At 39.7% G+C, this 21,314-nt stretch overlaps 1 protein-coding gene across 1 annotated transcript in view; it reads right to left on the bottom strand.

Annotated features, from left to right (window-relative positions):
* The window catches only part of LOC125331903 (transcription initiation factor TFIID subunit 4-like), a 148,464-nt gene that overhangs the window by 103,765 nt on the left and 23,385 nt on the right, over window positions 1–21,314 (bottom strand). The window contains 3 exon segments of the mRNA XM_048316310.1: window positions 6,899–7,013; window positions 11,105–11,210; window positions 20,562–20,819. Of these exon segments, the coding sequence (XP_048172267.1) occupies window positions 6,899–7,013; window positions 11,105–11,210; window positions 20,562–20,819 (479 nt within the window).

Raw genomic sequence — 21,314 nt, 5'->3', positions numbered from 1 at the left:
CTTCCTAGGAGAGGTGCTCCATCCCTCAAACCCTGTCACTTTTACTTCTGACATGAGGAACTGGCTCCACACCCACACCCGGCCTGCTCGGGACTGCCTGCCCCCAACACCACACAACCAACACTGACTTAGATATTCAGTGACCAGTTCAAAAGTTTGTAATTCCACGAATGCAAAACCACAGGCAAAACTGAAAGAAAGAAAGGTTTTGTCGGGTTAAAACCTGAATGCTTGAAATAGATTGAGAATCACCCACGACTCACAAGGCCCAAATCCAACAGGCTTCAAACCATGGGAAAACCAGACTCCTATCAAGGCAGCTATCAGAACACAAACTCTGAACTACGTAAAATAGTGGAAGCTTCTGGAACACAGACTTGAACCCAGAATTTCAAAATAAAGCTGAAACTGGCCACAGTACAAACGCAGTGGCGATCCCCCGGTGCCGGTGGGTCGGGGTGCCACTGCTGGCAGGAAGAGCACGAGGCCCCGGAGGAGCCTGGTGAAACAGGAGCGAGCAGGACCCCAGTGCTGGCTGCACACACAGCCCCGGAGGAGCCTGGTGAGACAGGAGAGAGCAGGACCCCGGTGCTGGCTGCACACACAGCCCCGGAGGAGCCTGGTGAAACAGGAGCGAGCAGGACCCCAGTGCTGGCTGCACACACAGCCCCGGAGGAGCCTGGTGAAACAGGAGAGAGCAGGACCCCGGTGCTGGCTGCACACATAGCCCACAGCCCTGGAGGAGCCTGGTGAAACAGGAGAGAGCAGGACCCCGGTGCTGGCTGCACACACAGCCCCAGAGGAGCCTGGTGAAACAGGAGAGAGCAGGACCCCGGTTGCTGGCTGCACACACAGCCCCGGAGGAGCCTGGTGAAACAGGAGCGAGCAGGACCCCGGTGCTGGCTGCACACACAGCCCCAGAGGAGCCTGGTGAGACAGGAGAGAGCAGGACCCCGGTGCTGGCTGCACACACAGCCCTGGAGGAGTCTGGTGAAACAGGAGCGAGCAGGACCCCGGTGCTGGCTGCACACACAGCCCACAGCCCTGGAGGAGCCTGGTGAAACAGGAGAGAGCAGGACCCTGGTGCTGGCTGCACACACAGCCCACCGCCCCAGAGGAGCCTGGTGAGACAGGAGAGAGCAGGACCCCGGTGCTGGCTGCACACACAGCCCACAGCCCCGGAGGAGCCTGGTGAGACAGGAGAGAGCAGGACCCCGGTGCTGGCTGCACACACAGCCCCAGAGGAGCCTGGTGAAACAGGAGAGAGCAGGACCCCGGTGCTGGCTGCACACACAGCCCACAGCCCTGGAGGAGCCTGGTGAAACAGGAGAGAGCAGGACCCCGGTGCTGGCTGCACACACAGCCCACAGCCCCGGAGGAGCCTGGTGAAACAGGAGAGAGCAGGACCCCGGTGCTGGCTGCACACACAGCCCACAGCCCTGGAGGAGCCTGGTGAGACAGGAGAGAGCAGGACCCCGGTGCTGGCTGCACACACAGCCCACCGCCCCAGAGGAGCCTGGTGAGACAGGAGAGAGCAGGACCCCGGTGCTGGCTGCACACACAGCCCCAGAGGAGCCTGGTGAAACAGGAGAGAGCAGGACCCCGGTGCTGGCTGCACACACAGCCCACAGCCCTGGAGGAGCCTGGTGAAACAGGAGAGAGCAGGACCCCGGTGCTGGCTGCACACACAGCCCACAGCCCCGGAGGAGCCTGGTGAAACAGGAGAGAGCAGGACCCCGGTGCTGGCTGCACACACAGCCCACAGCCCTGGAGGAGCCTGGTGAGACAGGAGAGAGCAGGACCCCGGTGCTGGCTGCACACACAGCCCACCGCCCCAGAGGAGCCTGGTGAAACAGGAGAGAGCAGGACCCCGGTGCTGGCTGCACACACAGCCCACCGCCCCGCGCCCTTCAGCGAGCACTCGGCACAGCTGGGCACAGCCTGGCCAGCTGCAAGCAAGTCTCAGCCCTGTGTTTCCACATCAGGTTGCCAGGACAGAGGTACTTTCATCTCCTTCAAGCAACCATCCATTATAAAAAAAAAAAAAAAAAATCAAGACAGCAGTCTTGACTTCCAGAACACAACTTTTAAGAGAAGTTTATACTTCTCTCTCCTTTTATTTCAGAGCTGAAGAAAGTACAGTCGGTCTTTTACCTTCCTTCCGTGTAGTAGTTTAGCTACTCCAATTTGTATTTAGCATACAGATCTGTGACCACATTATAAATAAATATTTTCTGAAATAAAACCAGACAAGTATTTTGGGCACAAACTAGATTTCAATGGAATTATCAAAACCGATACAATAGCACTTACAAAGACCATCACTGTAACTCCTGGACAGAATAATTTTCTTCCTTCTTACACTTGCAAGCTACAATTTGCAAGCACATCCTTTTTTTTTTTCTTTCAGTATTACATGGAAGACAGATAAGAAATATATTAATCACAGCTGGGACTACAATTTTTTCTGACAAGAAAAACCCTATCCATATATTCTTCTTTACTTTAAGGAACCTCATGATGAAAAATATTTGGATACTGAAACATACATTTATATATAAAGAGAGTTGGTATTCTCGCCAAACAATTTCCTATAAAAGTGAACTTCTAAGCCCAGATAAGTGAGTTTTCAGAAGTCATTCTGTGGAACAAAGATGCCATCCAGTGGTCGTCTAGACTGATGATTACTGTCTATCTTTCCTCCTTCATCAGAGCACAGTATTTAACAATTTCTTATTTCTTGGTATATATTATTATGCTAATTCTACTGTTTCAGTAAATATTTCTGGTTTTTACTGAATTAAATTCTGACTCTTATAGGATGAATCTAACATTCCAACACACATGATATTTTTAAGACAGCATGAGTTCTCAAACTCCCTCCAAACACAAACTGTATCTTCAAATAGTCGAAGAGTCCAATTCTTCCTCCTATATTCAACCTCTTTTAACAACTTTCTCTTTCCTCTTCATTAAAAACACTCATGCAATTACTAAAAAAAAAAAAAATCTTATCTGAAAGTAAGCAAGAAAACCCAAAGTATTCGCACAGTTATCTGTAAAAGGTTTCAAAAATTTTGTTTAAACTAAGACAAGCCATTATAAAAATCTGGTAGCATTTTCTTTATGAACAAACCTTAACTCCATGATTGCACAGTTTTTCTTCCTCATGCACTTTGTGAGATTTGAGCCAGTGCTGTTCCAAACTGCAATACTGAACTGCTCCCAAATAAGCCAGAAGAATGCATAAAGCAATTGAGACAGCATTAGACTATTGATACCCCTCTCTCTTACAAGGGAACTGCATGTCATTAGTACAAAGTCCCTACATGTACACAAGACTCTGAGAAAGTCCACAGAGTCCATGGATCACACGATCAGACATTAACAACAATACATTGCATAGAAATGGTGCCGTGAAATTACCGAACAGCCACTACTGTATTATATTTTATAATGGCATAGGTTCCAGTTACACATTAATTAAAATGTTTATTCTGACTTTCATGCTATAATTTGAAATGTGTCCCTAATACTGCTTTGCCACACAATTCATTTATGGTCTATGCAGAATCTTCTCCCTGATAAGCAGAAGGGATGACAGAACATACCACATTTACAGTCAGCAATTTTCTATATTTTGAAATACATGGAAAAATCACAGTCACCTTATAGCTTGAAATATTCACTTCGAAAAACTAAGAAACTTCAAGGGTAAGGTTTTGTCATGTACCATTTTGAGATGCAAATTTTGAAGTTATCCATTCAACATCTACATTAGCTTTCTACCACTTCAAGGGCAAGCTGCTTTGCACATTATTAGATGTAACATCATGCATTGTGAGGCATTTTGTCAGAGCTATGCTGTTAAACTTTTATTTTTAAAAATGCAAATAACACTAGACAAGAGATTTTTTTGGCTATTCAAGGGAGGTCTGAAAACGAATTTTTTATTTCCACATAGACTCTACCTCAAAATGCAGCCAGGCAGCAGAATAAAATACAGGTACTAAGATCAGCTTCAAATGATCTCAGAGGCTTCACAGAGCTACTTCTGGAAACAAACCCCATCACACTGGCTGTATAAAACCTGACACTGACAGGCTCCAGGAGGTCAGACGTAACTTGGAAATACCACTTCAGAAAAAAAAAGGTTGCTGTGCAAAGGAAGGAGCGCCTGGCTACCTGGCACCCTATGGCAAACAAAACACAGCATCATCCCACACACCAAGGGATAGATCTGCTCACTTCTGGCCTTGCCAGGCAATGCCACTGAGCCCTGTCCAGCACAGTTTGGAAGTGGTGGGATAATGCAAGAGGACAAACATCCACCTCTGTCCTTGGAGAAATGCAGAGCACATATGGACCAGTCCCTGATCCAACCAAACCTGCCTTGAGCGGGAAGCTGGACCTTCCAACTGACATTATTCCATCTCAGTATCAGGAACAAATGTTTCCACTAGTTCCCTATAGTGGCCACTACCTGAACTGTGGGTAAGAGTCACTTGAGAGCCTGCTGCTTTCACCACCATCAGGAGGAGCTGGTGTCCGGGGGAGCTCTGGGGGGACCAACGAGGTGATGAGTAGCAGCTGTAGACAAATATGCAAGGCCCTGGCAGACTTCAGGGGGATTTTTGCTTCTCTCAGCTACAGAAACCTCAAGCTGGCCTGTTATGGTACAAACCTAAGCCTAGACCTTTGCTTGCAAAACAAACAAAAATTACTAGAAAAGGAATTCATATTTCTATCCTTAGGTATTAATAGAGTCGAAAAGTCAACTAACTGGGCTTGTCTGTAGTTCTCGCTGAAAAATACAGCAACAATAAATTTAATACCAAAAAAGGTGACCTAACATTTCACAAGCACAGCTTCATGTTGCAGAAATCTTGGGTTGAGAACTCTGCATCACAGAACAGCTACTGTAACAAACAATGAACTCATGTAAAGTCTTGCAGTTCATTAATAAACGTTGACCTTAAATGCATAGATGCAATTTGCAAAATTCTTAATTGCTAGATCTTTAAAAAAAAAAGTTCAAATTTCTGTTTCTAGTGACCAACACTTGGCTCACGAAAGTGAAAAGCTCAAGTAAGTTATTTTAAAGAAAGCAGAATGTAAAATAATGAAACAAATATGCAATAATAAAACACTAAGGGCAAAATAAATTTATACATAACACAACTATTTTTCAAAATTCTTGCTTTGCTTTAGATGCCAGTTTGCCTTCTGGCTAAAAACACATTCTTCACACACGCTGGGAATGTTGAGGAAAACTAGTCAGCATTCAGAGGATTAATACAGATTTCCAGCTCTGTGCCTTTAGGCTTAATAGTCAGACATCTATTTGTCCTCAGGAGAGGTTAGGGGTTGAAATGCAAATATGCAAACAACTGAATTCTTTGTTAAGATATCAGGAAAAAGCTTGATCTTTGCTGCTGTTTAATAAATCCTTGCAATTTTATGGACTTATTTAAATGCAGCTTTGTGTCTTACTATTTAGAAGGAGAAAACAATGTAAGGAAACAAACACATTCATTCTGACTAAAATTTGTTCTCTAGAGGAAAAATGACATACACCCTTGACAGCTTATTTACCAAACTCACTAAAGATTTATTGATTTATCAATCAGTGCCTTGAGCACTTGCTTCTCCCCAAGGGAAAATTAACAATTCCAGCTAACCTAATATATTCTATGTATAAACTAAGTGAATGCAAGAATCAATCCTGGCACAGTTTACAACACCCAGTTAAAAAAATGCTGTCCCTTTTGGTGTATGTAAAATTGAAAGCTATACTAACGAAGAATAAATGCTCATGTTGCTTACAAACATAAAAAATACTTATTAAGACAGTACAATTGAACCCAACAGACATTTTAATTCATTTAAATACTCAGTGGGAGGCAAAAGCATTGGAAAATGAAAAATTGAATGATTTTGCTTCCAGATTAATACTAAGTACTACCACTATTAGTTACAATACTGACATGCCTCAAAGCAGAGATATTTCAAAGAGCTACAAATTCTCTTTTACTTCACCTGCAAAAGGATAAGCCTGAAAATTAATTAGTGGTTTGATGATGTCAGAGCAACATAAGAATCCTAGATGAACATTAAAATCTAGGAATATTTTGTCATTCAATAAAGAAAGAAAATATTTTAACACAACTAAAATGGTGTTAGCAAGAGCAAAATGCAGTAAACATAAGATCTGCTTTTCATTATAAAAAGTAAAAATATCCCAAATATATATGAAGAAAAGTTTGGAGTACTAAAGAACTGGCAGAGCAGCTCAGTGCATCACTGCTACTGTGCTGAACCTTTGCAGCACCTGATTCCTACAGGGGCCCACAAACCACCCAACCTCTATGAGCTAAGGAAGCACAGGCAGCTCAGATGCAGCAAAGTCTTCTCTTTAAAACCAAGAGCAACACTCCCCCCCAGGCAGGGATCCCCTCCCAGGCCCCTGGGATTGTCCCTGGCCGAGGAGGGGCCTCTCCACAGAGGCCTTGTCCTCACAACCAGGATCTTCCCAGCAAGACACATTCCAGAGGAGCAGTAGAATCCAATACATAACAACAACCAGAGATTCTTTTAAATCCTCGTGCACATAATTCCATTCAGCAGAAGTTTTATTATAATCCACAGAATTTAGGGTTTTGCTAAACATTAAAATGTGCATTTAGAGAAAAATCCTCAAGATACGTAATGATCCCCTCCCTTTTTAAAAAATAGAATTAAGTATGAAAATTGCCATCCAATCCCAGCGAAAAAAGACAGGAATTATTGTAAAAGACTGCCCTCTGGTGTTACACCAATTCTAAATTCTGTTTTATACTTCAGATCCCGCCCCCCCCACCCCACCGCATTTTTTCATTATTATTTTTTCTTTTTTTACCTGAAAGAACCACCTCCAGGGTCATTCAGCTTGTTTTTCTGATTTGCAGAGACCTGAACACCAAAGCCCCCAGGACTTTTACTGGCTTGTATTGTTGGTGCCTTCCCTACTGTGCCTGAAAAACACCAAGCAATGTTATTATGAGCTGTCTTAGACAATTTACATCAAAGAACCTTCTGTCCAGGAACTAAATTTAACTGTCTGTAAATTGCAAACAAAGGAAGTTATTATTTTTAAAGATTACATGCTGAAGAAGAACAATTTAAAATACAAAATTTATATTAACATTACAGTTTGTTCAATATCTACAGAACAGTGAAGATTCCAAAACTGAAAACCACTGGCCATATACAGCTATAATATTTATAATGGCTATAAGTGTGTTTGCAATTGCCAGTAAACCACTTTTCTGGATAATGTATATAGAATAAAGACGGAGAATTTGAAATGTTCAAGTCAGAGTCACTCAGGGCATTAACTATGTCTTTTACATTTTCTATATAGAAATTGTTCTTTATTGCAGTGAAAAACATGTATTTCAGAGCTGAAAGCACTGCATGTATTTTAAAATGTTTTGCATTGCATATAAAAGAAAAAACACTATTGCCAAATTTGACACACACCCCCCATAACAGTTTGTCTTTTGCTTTCTGATCTTGAAAACAATGATTCAAAAATAATTCATGTCTGTATCTAGACTTTACAGATCTTGAATTACAAGTAAAACAGGACTTTCTAAATGAGCCAAAGTGAGGTGGACATTCAGTAAATTAAAGAGATCTTAATTCCTCTCTGACGTGAAACTTTTGGAGTAAGCACTCCTTGACTGCCTAAACACATTTACTTGGGTTACATTTTGTGTTTCCTTTAATCCCACCTGTGTTTTGGCATGCAAAAATAACTCATGTCTACTTGATTTAAAAGACCTCACCTTTTTCTTGTGTATCACTCCATTCTATTGAGCATTACAGATGTAGTGTTTGAGACTTTGAGAAGGACATGGGAGTTGTTCCTGCACCCCAATGACTCAGTTGCATATAAATGGCATGGTAAGAACCTCAGTAGAGTTATAGTATTTTTCTTTCATGAATAATAAAAACCTGAAACACAACTATCCTAATAAATCCTTTTAAGAACACTTCTTGGCTAATACAAAGCTGTTAGCTCTGAATGAGTCCTGCATTGTTTTGTTTTTTTTTTATTTTGAAGTCTTCATCAACTCCAACATATGATCTTAACGAGAAACTAATTTGATAGAGTTTGTTGAGTTCTCCATCTGTATAAATAAACTGTAATGTGGACTCTCAACATTAGCAAATACAAAACCAGATTTAGGACTTCAGGGTCAAGCCTGGGGAATAAAAATATTTTGTCATCAGAATATTCAAGGTCCATGAGATGTCACAGACAGCATTAGTTCATGGACCAGACAATTCATTCATCTATTCCAGATGAACTAATGGAAAGGTTTTCTACTAAGTGAACTGGAAGGAAGGAAAGAAATAATACAATAATAAAAATTAGCAGATTTCTGCTTTGTACAACTAAGATCTAGAAGATTAAAAATGTGTTAACCTTGAAAATTACTGCAATGGCAAAATTAAGCAACAGCACTCCTCCAGAATTAATATTGTATTTCTTTGGAATCAGTATCAATGCTTTGTTTTCTACAGGTGATAATTTTTCATCGAAAAACACCCCCAAAACTCAAAAGGGTACAGCAACAGAGCAGTTCACCTCTTGGTCTCAGGAAAACAGTATGTCTGCACTGGATATGGAAGAATTAAGTCTCACATTCATCCCAAGTATATGTAATTCTACTCAATGGATCTGGCAAAGTGAATGTAGGATTTGGGACGACATTTAAGTTTTCTGGTTTAAATAGATCACAGCTGTGCATGACTAAGGGTTAGACAAAAATATGCCTAAAACATCCATTTTTATTACGGGGCAGAGCATATTTTGAAAATTAAAATCACCTGTGGGCCTAGATATTTCATGGGATTGGTAATGACATACAGAGTCTTTCACCACTGGACTCTTGCTTCAAATTTTAATTAGCATGATTTAGAAAAATAAGCCCAAATTTAGGCACTTATAAATTCCTAGCTGTATTCCAGCATAGGTTAAATAGCTGCAACAAATACGCTCGTTAATTACTTTATTATTTGGCTCAATTCCTCCATCCATAAGATGGAATTCACCTAATTTTATACCAGCAGAGTGCTTTGGTAAAGGAGTGTGAATTTTTCATGCAGCAACATTGGTGTTACTTCCACTGGCATGGAAGTAATTTTATTTATATAAAAGTCCTTAAACCCTGCCAATTTTATCTAAACTACTGTTTTAAGAAGCATTACAGTCTGTTCACATGGATGTACTGAAGAGACCTTACACTTGGGAGACTCACTCCTGTCAAGGAGGAAAATGCAGCACTTTGTGGAGGTCAGCTCAGTTCTGATGTAACTATGCTTAGCAAGTCACACTCCACAAAATTATGCTACTGTAGTTTTTATTTAGATGATGTCCTATTCCAGTATATTATCTCCTTCTGCAGGAATACCTAGGTCAGTATAAAATATCATTACACTGGCGTTTACAGAAGAAGGTTTTAACACTATATCACAATGAAGCACTCTGACAGTGCTGCCAGCACACAGGCAGACTGCTCCCTTAGACATGGGCTGCAGGATGACTGATTTCATACTGGGATGTTTTCTAAATGCCTATTCTTGTTTGTTTGGTCTGTGTAAATAAAACAATATACTGGAGGGCTTAACCAAACCTGAGAATTGGAATAAGATCACAAGAAAGTAGGATCTTGCATAAATTGGCTTTTACGAAACCACCATCTACCACAAGCCAAACTGCCCGTTAAGTTGCATTGCACTGGCTGATCAAGGGCTACCAAGAATGAACTCACATTCTGAATCTACTGTTTAAAAAAAAAAAAAGATGCCAGTATCATGCAAATTCTCAGCACACTGTTGACATTCACAACTTGGAGACTGAACAAGTAAAGAAATGAAATCTGCCTTCACTCTCAGACACATTAGTCAGAAGTGAAAGCTCATGCTATAAGATGCATGGACACGTTATAAACTCAAGACATGAGTATCAGTGCTATCAAATAAACACATCTTATGGTGAGCAAATGTATTTCTTCCTAACTTGGAAAAACAGCCTACAGGATTACAGCGACAGCTTGGTCTCTGTGTCCATTCAACCTTTGGATTCCCTTAAGAGAACAGAGCAAGTAAAACATCAACTGCTCTTACACATTTTTGGTGCTTTTTTTCCCAAGGAGAACAGAAACGACCAAGCAATGAAGTCGAGTAGGCAGCAATAGCTTTTATGTGCATTTAAACTAGTCTGATTCCTGATTCAGTACCTGAAGATGACAAGCTCTGTATTCCATTACAAACCCTCAATCATGTAAATGCCCACATCCAGTAAGATATTCTCACACATATTCAGGAAAAATAAAACCCGAGCCTAAGAGGTTCAGTGGTAGAAAGAAACAAATGGGTATTTATTAGGAAGCAAGGAGGCTTCAAGAATCCTCTTAAAAAGTGGGAAGTATCAGCCAAACATGAACCCACCTGTGCACAGACAGATGAGGAAGGTGTGTACAAACCACATGCTGTGGCTAATCACGGCATGTCAGGTTGCTGTTGTCAGTCTGTGACCTCACCAAAAAGTAAACATACTGACAGGAGTCAAAGAAAACCAACCTGAGGCTTGAGAAATTTCCCTAGGGCTCCCACCTTGACCTCAGTAGCTGCAGAGATGGGGACTGCCATGTTCTGCTTCAGGAGTATGAATTAGAAATAGGATGATTTAATTGAGGTAACCACGAGGCTTCAGGAAAATTAAGAATTTCTTTCTTGGCCCAGAGTTACAGTTTAGGACAGTGAGAGCCAAGTTCCTGACCTGGTTTAGAACTTTCCATGAAAAACTGCTAAGTAAGGAGCTAAACATGTGAGAGTTTAGTCCTAAGGTTGTTCCAAAACATTTCACTGTGTTGGTCCAAAACACCTTGAAACTGCACATGAAAACATGCATTCTTCAGCCAGCATGAGGTAAAAAATAAATGTCAACAATGTTGCCAATGTCAACACTGTAAGTTTTTCCATGCTACTCGTTTGTAATTACAACGAAATTCATACAAAGGTAACAATCTCACTAAAACATTTAAACCCATACCTTGTGGTCTAATGGTCTGAGTTATTACCACTGGCATCCTAATCTGGGTAGTCTGGCAAGCAGGGGTTCGTTTCACAGTTTGAGCAGATGTTGACTGGATAATCTGCTATTATTAAAGAAAAGTATACTTACATTATACTCTTTATACACAAACACACACAACGTAAATACACTAATACCTGTAATCACCAAGATAAGCACGTGGATCTCTACAAGCACAACCAGCTGGTGACAAAAGTCATATTCATGTAATGCATGTGGTTGTGTGTGTGTGTATATACCTATTTTGCCATTATGCTTTAAAAAAAAAAATCAAATCATATACGACACAGATGTCATATCTCACAACCTTCATTAAAAATGTATTTCAAAGTCATAAGGTTAATATTAAAATTTAGACTTTTGTCTTCAGAAATTTTACTAGGAAGAAAAGCAGTTTTGTAGAAGAAAATGCTGCAATAATTGTAGTGGTATCCACCTACAAACATCAGGCCTTGCACTAAGTATCTACGCTTTTTAAAGAAAACATACTAAAAATAAATCCTAAAATATTATGGGTTTCAAAGTCAGATATACACAAGAAAGCAAACCAAGTTTTGTGGTGATCATATACTATGAATCTTTTATATGCTAACTGGATATTCTCAAGCTTTCACTTACTACTAATTCAAGTTCTGAAGTCCTTCCCCAAAACTAAACCTGGGTTAGAAACTTAAAATTTGACCCATAAACAAATCAAATTAAAAAAAAAAAAAAAAAAAAACACGTGCAAGGGTCATGTTTAATCAACAGCAAAATGTACATTCACATGATCAGGGACAAGGCAGGCACAGACATAATGAACAGAAGATTCAGAAAGATGTGTGGATGCTGCAGAGCTGTAAAAAACCCCATAACTGAACTTCGAAAATAAACCACTGGCAAATAGCTCCAGGTAAGATTCCAGCCACAACTCAAGCATGGCAACTCCAGAAGCCACGTGCTCCTCACAGGCACAACTGAGTTCCTCCCACTGCATGAGGCGTCTGCTGGCCCCCGAGGCGGGATGCAGCATTCCCTCCTGGAAGGCAGCACCACACTGCACCTCCACTCGGCACCACTCCTACAGAGAGTATCTAAACACACTTGACTTAGCTGGACAACAAACAGCCAAACCTCTGCCTGCAAAGCAACCTATGGACAAAAGGAAAGGAGAAACAGCATCTGCAAATGAGACGCAAAAGTAGAGGCTGAGCAATGAGGAAACCGTTCCATTAGCAGGAACCAGGGCTCCAAAACTGGAAAGGGAGGCAGGTGAAAACTACAAACAAGAAAAGAGTCATGAGGGACCTGTGATGTACTCTGGAGAAAAAAAAATAGGGCCATTCTGAAGTTACACAACTGCATTTTGCACATCCTAAAATACAGAGAGCTGAAAAGTTATAATAAATCTGTGGATGTAGAAGTATTAGCAATAACCACCTTGCAGAAAGAGAAAAGGGAAAAAAGATTAAGGATTCAGCTTCAACTATGGACACTGAAGGAAAATGTAGCATCTCTACTAAGCACAGAAATGGAGCAAATAGATATAAATTTATTTGGTCAAGACAGTGAGTGAATAGCCACACTCAGAGGGGAAAGAATAAAGTAGCTACCATGCTTAAAAACAGGAAAGAAACAGAGTTGATCAGTGAAAAAAATAGAAAAAAGTTGAATTTAACTGCATTTTGATGCACAGGAAACATGAACAAGTGTGGTTTTGGTAAAAAGACAATAGTCCACGTGAAAAAAACCTACATTGGTATGAAAAAGGAGAATATTGCCACTTTTACAGTAATTTATTGGACAAGTTTACAGAGAATAGTAAAGAAAAACTGCTGTACCCTAATGGGCCAGAAGCCAGGCCATAAAGGAGATGTGTGGGACCTCTGGACAGAACCACTATCTGGTATTACAGTAATCCTCTGCAATTACCTTTTTTTTCCTCTCTGTGAAGCAACTTCTACAGTTCAGAACCAAAATCTGTTTCCCTTGAACAATATTTTAATGTGAATACCGTACAAAATGAGCTGCTAACACCATTAAAGACAGGACAATATTTAACCTTTTAAGATGACATAGGAAATGCCAATGTTTCCAATTTCCAAAAACTTTTCTTTTGTCATGTACTGTACTAGGACTTCAATGTACATACAAACGCTAAGAGTGCAGAAAATTATTGAGAAACAAACTTTTCCAAGGGGCAGAGACCAAAATCATCATCTTCAACTCCACACAGAAACCAATCAGAAACAAGCACATACTCTTTCAAAAGAACAACTGCACGAGACCTCAGAGTAGCATTTTACACTAAATCCTAGTTTCTGTACTGGAGTTTTAAGAAATGTTTCTACACACATGCAATCTCCAGATCTGGAAGTCATTAAGGAATTAATATTAGCAATTTGTTTCTGAAACAGAGTATGTAACTTCTTTGCAGGCAAACTAGAGACATAGTAAAAACCAATGCATTAGAGGATCCTGCATTAAAATTTATAAACTATCTAAGCCACACTTCATCAATTAAGAGAATTCAAACAGTTCTAATCTTCTTGCCTGTTTTCCCAACATCATAAAAATTACCATTAAGTCCTGAGCTTGACCTTAAAGTTGTAGACAATGAGCAAGTGTACTAGCAAGCTGGTCTGGGAGATGATTAACTCAAATTATTTCATATTTCTCACAGACTAGAAGTACACACAACAAGTGTACTCCATGTCACATTATCAATCCATATTCTGAATCAAAGCTGAATGCCACTCAGCAGTTCACAAGCACTGACCCAGACAGAGAGCAGATACAGAAGTTTTAGGACACTGCGGTTATCAGGGACATTACTCCAGCCTTCAGAAAAGGGGAGATCTTAGTGCTGTTTTCAATGACCTTTGGGAAGATGTACAGAAGACAGAGTCAGACTTCTTCAGATGTGGAGAGCAGAAGGAAGTAATGCAAAAGACACTAGCTGGAATATAGGAAATTTCAACGTAATATAAGAAAAAAAAATTACCACGAGGGTGGGCAAGCTCTGGAACAGGCTACCCCAAGAGGCCATGTAATTTCTTCCTGAAGACACTCAAATCATAACTGGTCACATGGGAGACATCCTAATGTGTAAGCAGGAGGCTGCACAAGACACCTCCAGGAGTCCTTTCCAATCTTTCACCACTGTGTCCATAAACACATCACCATGGATTTTATAAAAGTGCTGAGTCACAAAACGTAACAAGACAAAATATAGAAGTCTTCAAAGCTTACAGAAACTGTTCATTATTCCACCTCCACTAAAAGGGGAAGCATTTTAATTATGTACACCTCTGGAGACAGCAAGCACAACAATAGAACAACAAAGGCACAGAAAATAGAAAAGACAGAATGTGATTTAGTCATTGTCTGGATTTGATAGTTTGGAAAATGGCAAAATTACAAAAAAAAATTATCATCAAGACAGCGTTGAGATAGGAAGTACTGTCATATACTAGTTATTTCTCTTCAATTTATCTGAAGTTGAAGAATCATGTCCTAGGCTGCTGCACTTTGGAGCTCTTCAAGGAACACACTAAAGCAGCAAAGTCACGGCATTGCTTCTTCAAGTGCAATGTGTGAACAGTTACCTAAATTTTTCTTCCTTAAAATAATATTTTTCTGCAAAGTAAGATGTACATTTCTCACAATAGAACGTATTCTCCCTTTCTTTTTATTTCATCTTTGCACTTCTCCCCTTGTCATCTTCTCTCCACTATTCACACTCACTTTGATTCATCATTTGTCTGCTCTGCCAGAGCAGTTCCTCCTCTCACCCCCTCAACACTGCAGTAACTCCTCTGTCCTTTGCTAAAGCTGACTATATTTTCACAGGTGAAAAAAGGGATGTTTATACAAAGGTGCTTCCATAAGGCAGCAGACTCATGAAGACAAAAAGGCTATAGAACAATCACACTACTGATAATCAGAATAACAAGAGGCAACAGCTAAAATACTCTCTTTTTTTCCCCTAAGGGTTTTCTTCAAAAAGCGTAGATTCAATAACTCTGTGAGAATAAAGTAATGGTTCTCTCTGGTGCTAATCTCAAGCCAAAAGGTGATGATCATTCCATGACAGGTGTGAATCTTCTACTGTGTAAGTTCTTGCAGGACAGAGAACAAATTACAGGCATGAACACAGACCAATAATCAACAACACAACCAACACATATAGACTGAGAAAGAATCCAGCCAAAATACATAAAACGTTCAGAAGCAGAAAGGGAACAGAAGTTATCAGTCTTTCTCATGCCTGCACAGGAGAGATAAAATGAAATAAGAGCCACTACCTACAAACCATTGAAAGGAAAAGTCCTGTAGGACAATTAGATAAGAACTGATTGCTAAAGTTTCTGAGGACAAGGATTTTGCAAATCTCCTGGACCAGTGCAGATGCACGAGGTTCCAGCCTTTACTTGCCTCCCTTTTACTTGACAAGACCTGCAAAACCAGCCCAGCTCAATTCACAGAAATCACCCTTTGCAACAAAAGCATCTGATCCAAAAGCTTAAACCTATAGAGTACTGAAATAAAGACAAACACACAGTAAACAAGAGCTTCTGCGAAAAATGAAAAACAAAAATAAATTTGAAAAATATATCCTTTACCAAGCATTTTTTTCTCTGAATTAAGTTAAAAAAAAAATTGTGGAAGGAAGAAACAAGACATGCATAAACATATAAAATTCAGAATGGCTGTGGTCTGATATGACATTTATCTTCACTCATGAGTAAACACTTGCTAACTCACTTGTGGCTATGCCACTTGTGATTTATCAGTCTACTCACTCCTGAAGATAAATGTCATATCAAACCTCAGCTATCATGTAATCTGGCAGCATTAACTTACAATGTTCATGCTTTTATGGACCTAGAATTCATATTTACCATTGCTTACCATACTGCAGCAGCAGCTACAGTTTTTCAATGGTGCCTCAAAATCTGCGTAAGCAATTATTTTTCTTCCCAAATAAAATGAATCGACTATTTAAAAACTTAGCATATAAATTTTAATGTTAATATGACAACAATATTATTCCATTGAGTATAGGTTTTCAACAAAGAAATGAAGAAAAATAAAACCGAAGCCACAAGATCACTTGTCCCACCTGCTCCTCAATTTATTATACAATTCTTCCTACAATGGTCAAATGGTCTACTTTTGGGTGTTTTCAATTACGACTTTTTCATCACTGTCTCCGGGAGTCTGATCTACCATCTAATATTCTCTCTTTCTTTAAGGATATCTTGCCTTATATCCTACCTAAATCCTACTTCATTTAATTATATCCTGTAATTCATACTTATACCATCTTGGTCTGCTCCAAATAATGGTCTTTTATTCTCCCATATGATCAGTGTTTGACCAAGTTGTGTGTGTTCAATTATCTTAAGCTTTTCTTTTAATCTTTGCTTGCAAGCCTGGCCTTTTGTTATTGATTTCTAAACAGCAATAATTGACAATATTCTCCTTATATTAACGTACAGCCCACAAAATTCTGAAAATAAAGTCCATGATAACAGCTCAGAAACTCACTAGGCTGTGTTTCAAATAGGCATACAATTTGTCAAGGATAGGCTTTGTTCCTGTCAATGGATCCCAGACATCTACTGCTCGACATCCATTTTAATTTAAATTTTATTGCACACCGAATTCCACGTCAGTGGCTAGATCTTTATTAGTTCATTAATAGAAAATACTCCTTTTATCCAAACAGCCGCCTATCACTCTTCCATTTCTAAGCTGCCTTGCAGACAAGGCAAAAAGAAAATGATTTCCTAAAATTTCACTAAAATGTGTACAAATTACATTCATTCATGAACAGAAAAGTGATGCCAGAAAAGCTTCAGTGGAGAATTAAAAAGCCAAGCGGAACATCCCCATATAACGTAATTCTTATTCTGCTGTTGTATCTTGTTTCCAAATTCCATTACTCTATCTCAACTTTGAGAGACTCCAACCACTGTGACAGTGCAGAGAAAGTGTCAGTAAATGTTTGAGCAAATCCTGTTCTAATGTAACTTAGAATATGGCAGAGTCTACCCTCTGGACACTGTGCACAATTAGTGCAGATGTATTTCCATACATCCCTCCTAATCCTAGACCTGCATGAATCTTTATACCACTTTGTATATAATTAAATTTGTTTTAATTAAGATGGATCACTGGTTTACTGGGGTTTTTTATCACTCAAGTTTAATACTTGGCTTTAACCTCCAGGAGTACTTTCTCCTTATGATGCAGTCAGTGCCAATACAATACATAAAGTGCAAATCCATCTCCATTACTCATCAATCTACTTACAACCTCAACACATGTAACAAAGAACATCTCTCTTATTCATACAAATTTTACCTGCTGTTAACACCCAAAACAAGACAGGCAATGTCTGCATCTGTGAGGCAACACAGAGCACATGGACTCTAAGAATGGCAATTTAGACAAACTTTGAACATTGCACTTAGAACAATTTAAAAAATTGATTGCTGGATTATCTCATTAGTGTCTCATCAATAAAATATTAGCCTAAGATTGTTCCCCTTTTCTCTACCTAGAAGTAGCACTATCTAGCTTTATAAAGCATTGTTTTTCATAGTTTGGAACACAATTCCAGTACAAAACAGATTAAAAAGTCTCCTGTTTTCATGTCTGCTAACATTGTACATTTCAAAGCCTTTGTGCAAGCTATGCTGCATGCTGACAGTGTACACAGGATTTTCATGTTGCAAGGCACCTCAGTGTAACTGGAGAAAGCATCACCAAAGCTGACACCTTTGAGAAATAGAAAAGTCAAAGGAAGGAACAGCTAACAGACCCTCCACATTTTAAGGGAAACTGGACTACTGTAAATCGGCTGGTATGAAAAGATCTATATTCTAAAACAGGCTTGCCCTTCTGCAGCTGGACAGTTTGCAAAGCCAGCTGGAACTCTCTCCAATGAGCTTCAGGCTTGGAAAAGCTGGAGCTCAGCCAGTTCCTCCATCAGTGCTGGCCACCCTCAGGCAAGCCAGCTGCAATCTTCCTCTTCCGGACAAGTCCAAGACAAGATGGCCAGCAGCTCTTTCTGTGCTCTGATTTTGGGGAGCACTGAGAGCTGTGACAGTGTGATCACTGTCACTACAAAAAAATCAATACTTATGAGCAATTACTGGGGTGATATGGAGCTGCTGCTCTGTTGTCTGCTTGGAACCTGAGTTGATGGCTTCTGTGCTAAGATCTTTTGATGCAGTAACTCTTGATGTCTGATGCTGCTTTTGTCTGTATAGAACTACTTTGAGGGTCATTAAGTGCCTGGTTAATGTAATGTTTGATTCTATTAACTAACGACTGATAAATTTAAAGGAAATATGAAAAGACAGTTTCAGTTTCACACTAAAGCAAATACATTATGATTTTTAATGTATTCTCCCCAAATATTTTCCAGAAAAGGAGTAGTATTAACCATAGTTTTGCTCTGCACAATTTGTGACCTTTTGGAAATGTAGGGGTCATTTCATGTACCCAGTAAATGAAAATTCAGCCCTAGACCTGTGACCTCCTTACAGACAGAAAACCAATTTCTCCTGCCCATCAGATCAATCTCCACAATGTTACTTGAGCAGTTTTCAGCTCCTCCTGTGACACAGGCATGTCAAAAAAGCTCTTCACACTGTTAATCTCTACTCAAGTTAACATCCTGACTGCTTGCTCTGAGTATCCATTGACATGAGACAGGCAGAATATGCCTCTCCCGGAAATCTGGCTTTATCCCAATTGGAAAATACTGCACCAGAACTATAATAGTAAGAGTGAGAATTCCTGTGGTCTTACACATTTTTGTCCTACATCAGTGTTTCTCAAAAGGTGGGGTGCAACCTTCCTAGCGGGCACAGGAGCACTTTAGGTGGGCTGCACGATACCGGAAAAAGCTGTGTTACATGGCAGTAGGTTAGTCTTAAGATTGTGGCATGACATAAGGCCAGACTTACTGGCCATGGACATTTCTACTTGTAAGCAATCTGTCAGCTGTGGGCAGAGATCTGCTTACCCTGGGATAGGGAGTAATTTTTACACCTACTGCCTGTAATTATCACCAGTTTCTGCTCTTCTACCTAGAAGAGCCAAAGCTACTGTCCATTCAGTCATGAAACATGGACAAACCAAAGAGATGTCACAAAAAGTGTGAGGAACACTTTTCTAATTCATACAAGTATCTAGACAGGGTGGGGAGAAGCCATCTCAGAAAAAGTAAGAACGCAAGTGGCTGGACTTGCACTGAAGCAGGTGAGTTAAGGTGAAAAACACCCAACTGTCTCATGTGTATTACAACTGCCAGAGTCAGAAATCTTAGCATTCAAGATGCTATTACACATTAAAATTATGCTCGCTAAAGGATTATTAAATTATATTAATTTTATTTTAAAGTTAATAATTTAACCACTAGAAAGTGTTTGTAATGTTCAAGACACAGCTCAGACTGTGTTTTCAGACTGTACACTGCAACTTTTAAACTAAAGCAAAAGAAATATTCTCTCTCGACACACCTTACAAATTACTCAAATGCTTTATAGAGCCTATAAACTCAAGGACAGATCACTGTAAGGTTTTACATTATCACGTATGCATTTCTTGACCTTGATAATATAAATTTTTTACCAACTTGATACCTGTTCTGGACCTGTCTATATGATTTTGAAACCTAAGTGAAATACTTTACTCACACATACACAGAAACCACAGACAAGGAAACTCTCACAAAGGGTAGTAACGCCTGTATAAACTCAAGGCCTTGTAAAATCCTTAACATCTTTTAATTACAAGTGCAAACATACACACAAGATCCTGGGTAACAGCAGGATAAAGTCAGCACGCTCTCAGTGACTACCTGGCTGTACAGCTGCCTTACTGATAGTGCCTTTGAAATTAATGAATCTAAGCACATAATACTCCACTATGCACAACAAAGATACAGTTCAGTGAGTAACAGAGAATGGCATTATTTCTAAACAAAACATCCTGATACAGCACAGCTATTCTTCTACAAGATTTTATAATTGTGTGCAGAAGAGTTTAAAATGAGAGTTCATTTTAATTTTAAAGAAAAGCAGCATACCTAATGACATACTTAACATTAAACTCTTGGCTGCAAATCTTGGAAAGCTTTCTGTTCTACATTTGTAATTCCCTCAAATTCCACTGTGCTCATACAACACTCTGTTGCAGACAAAAAGGCCAAGAGTGCACTTCCTTAAATTTACGTTAATAATCTTATCTAAATGGTTGAGCATACATGCGAAATGAGAGAAAATGAGGTACTACCACATACCACAGAATATGATACAAACAAAAACTAATTTTCCCAAACAAGCTGCAATAAAAGTGACACTGCAAACTGCTATACAGTCCATTAAGAAACCCTCTTTTATTCTATAGTACTTACCAGTTGAGAACTCTGATTTGACTGTACCACCTTAACCTGAGGAGGCTGCACTGTATTTGATACAGAGACGGTGCAAATGTTGTTTGGTTGCCTTATTCCTATTGTCTGCGTTGTGACAACAGAGGAAATGCTTCCCGAGGCAGATTGAGGTATAACTTGTGAGAGCTTGGTTTGTTGGAGTGACTGCTGAGACGGCTGTCCTTGCAAAACCAAATGTTGACTATTCAGTAAAGATTGTCTCAGTGCAGGTAGACTTTTCTAAAAACGGAAGAAAGTTTATGAAATATCAAATTCAGCAGATTGACAAAAAGCATTTTGAAATTAGCTGGAAACATAATTAAAGGAATGGATCTTTCTTTCCAATTTTACTAACTGCCTAATCATCAAACAGAAGTAAGATTGAACATACTTTGTAAGAGAAAGTTCAGCTTACATTTTTAATAAGCTTTCAGCTTGGATTTAGCAACCCTGTAGATTTTCATGTACCCTTAATCCACTGTAGCAGTAAAATACAACACTCTTCTTCTCGAGACTATCTAGAACTTATAGCTTAGGTCTTTGGAAGGGCAAGAAATGGAAGCAGAAAAGGTAGAACCACAGAACAACCCTATTCCCACTGCACGCTAGAAGCGGCAAGCTGCATCAATTTACTCCTCCTGACACACCTCCAGTACCTGGAACCAGATGATTTCACTCTCAGTGCCCTACAGCAGTAGCTGTTTATTGTATTGTTTCTGAAGTAATGTACTGTGA

This window comes from Corvus hawaiiensis, chromosome 12 (assembly GCF_020740725.1).
Source record: "Corvus hawaiiensis isolate bCorHaw1 chromosome 12, bCorHaw1.pri.cur, whole genome shotgun sequence".
NCBI classification, from domain to species: Eukaryota; Metazoa; Chordata; class Aves; order Passeriformes; family Corvidae; genus Corvus; species Corvus hawaiiensis.
This window is presented reverse-complemented; position numbering and strand designations above follow the sequence as displayed.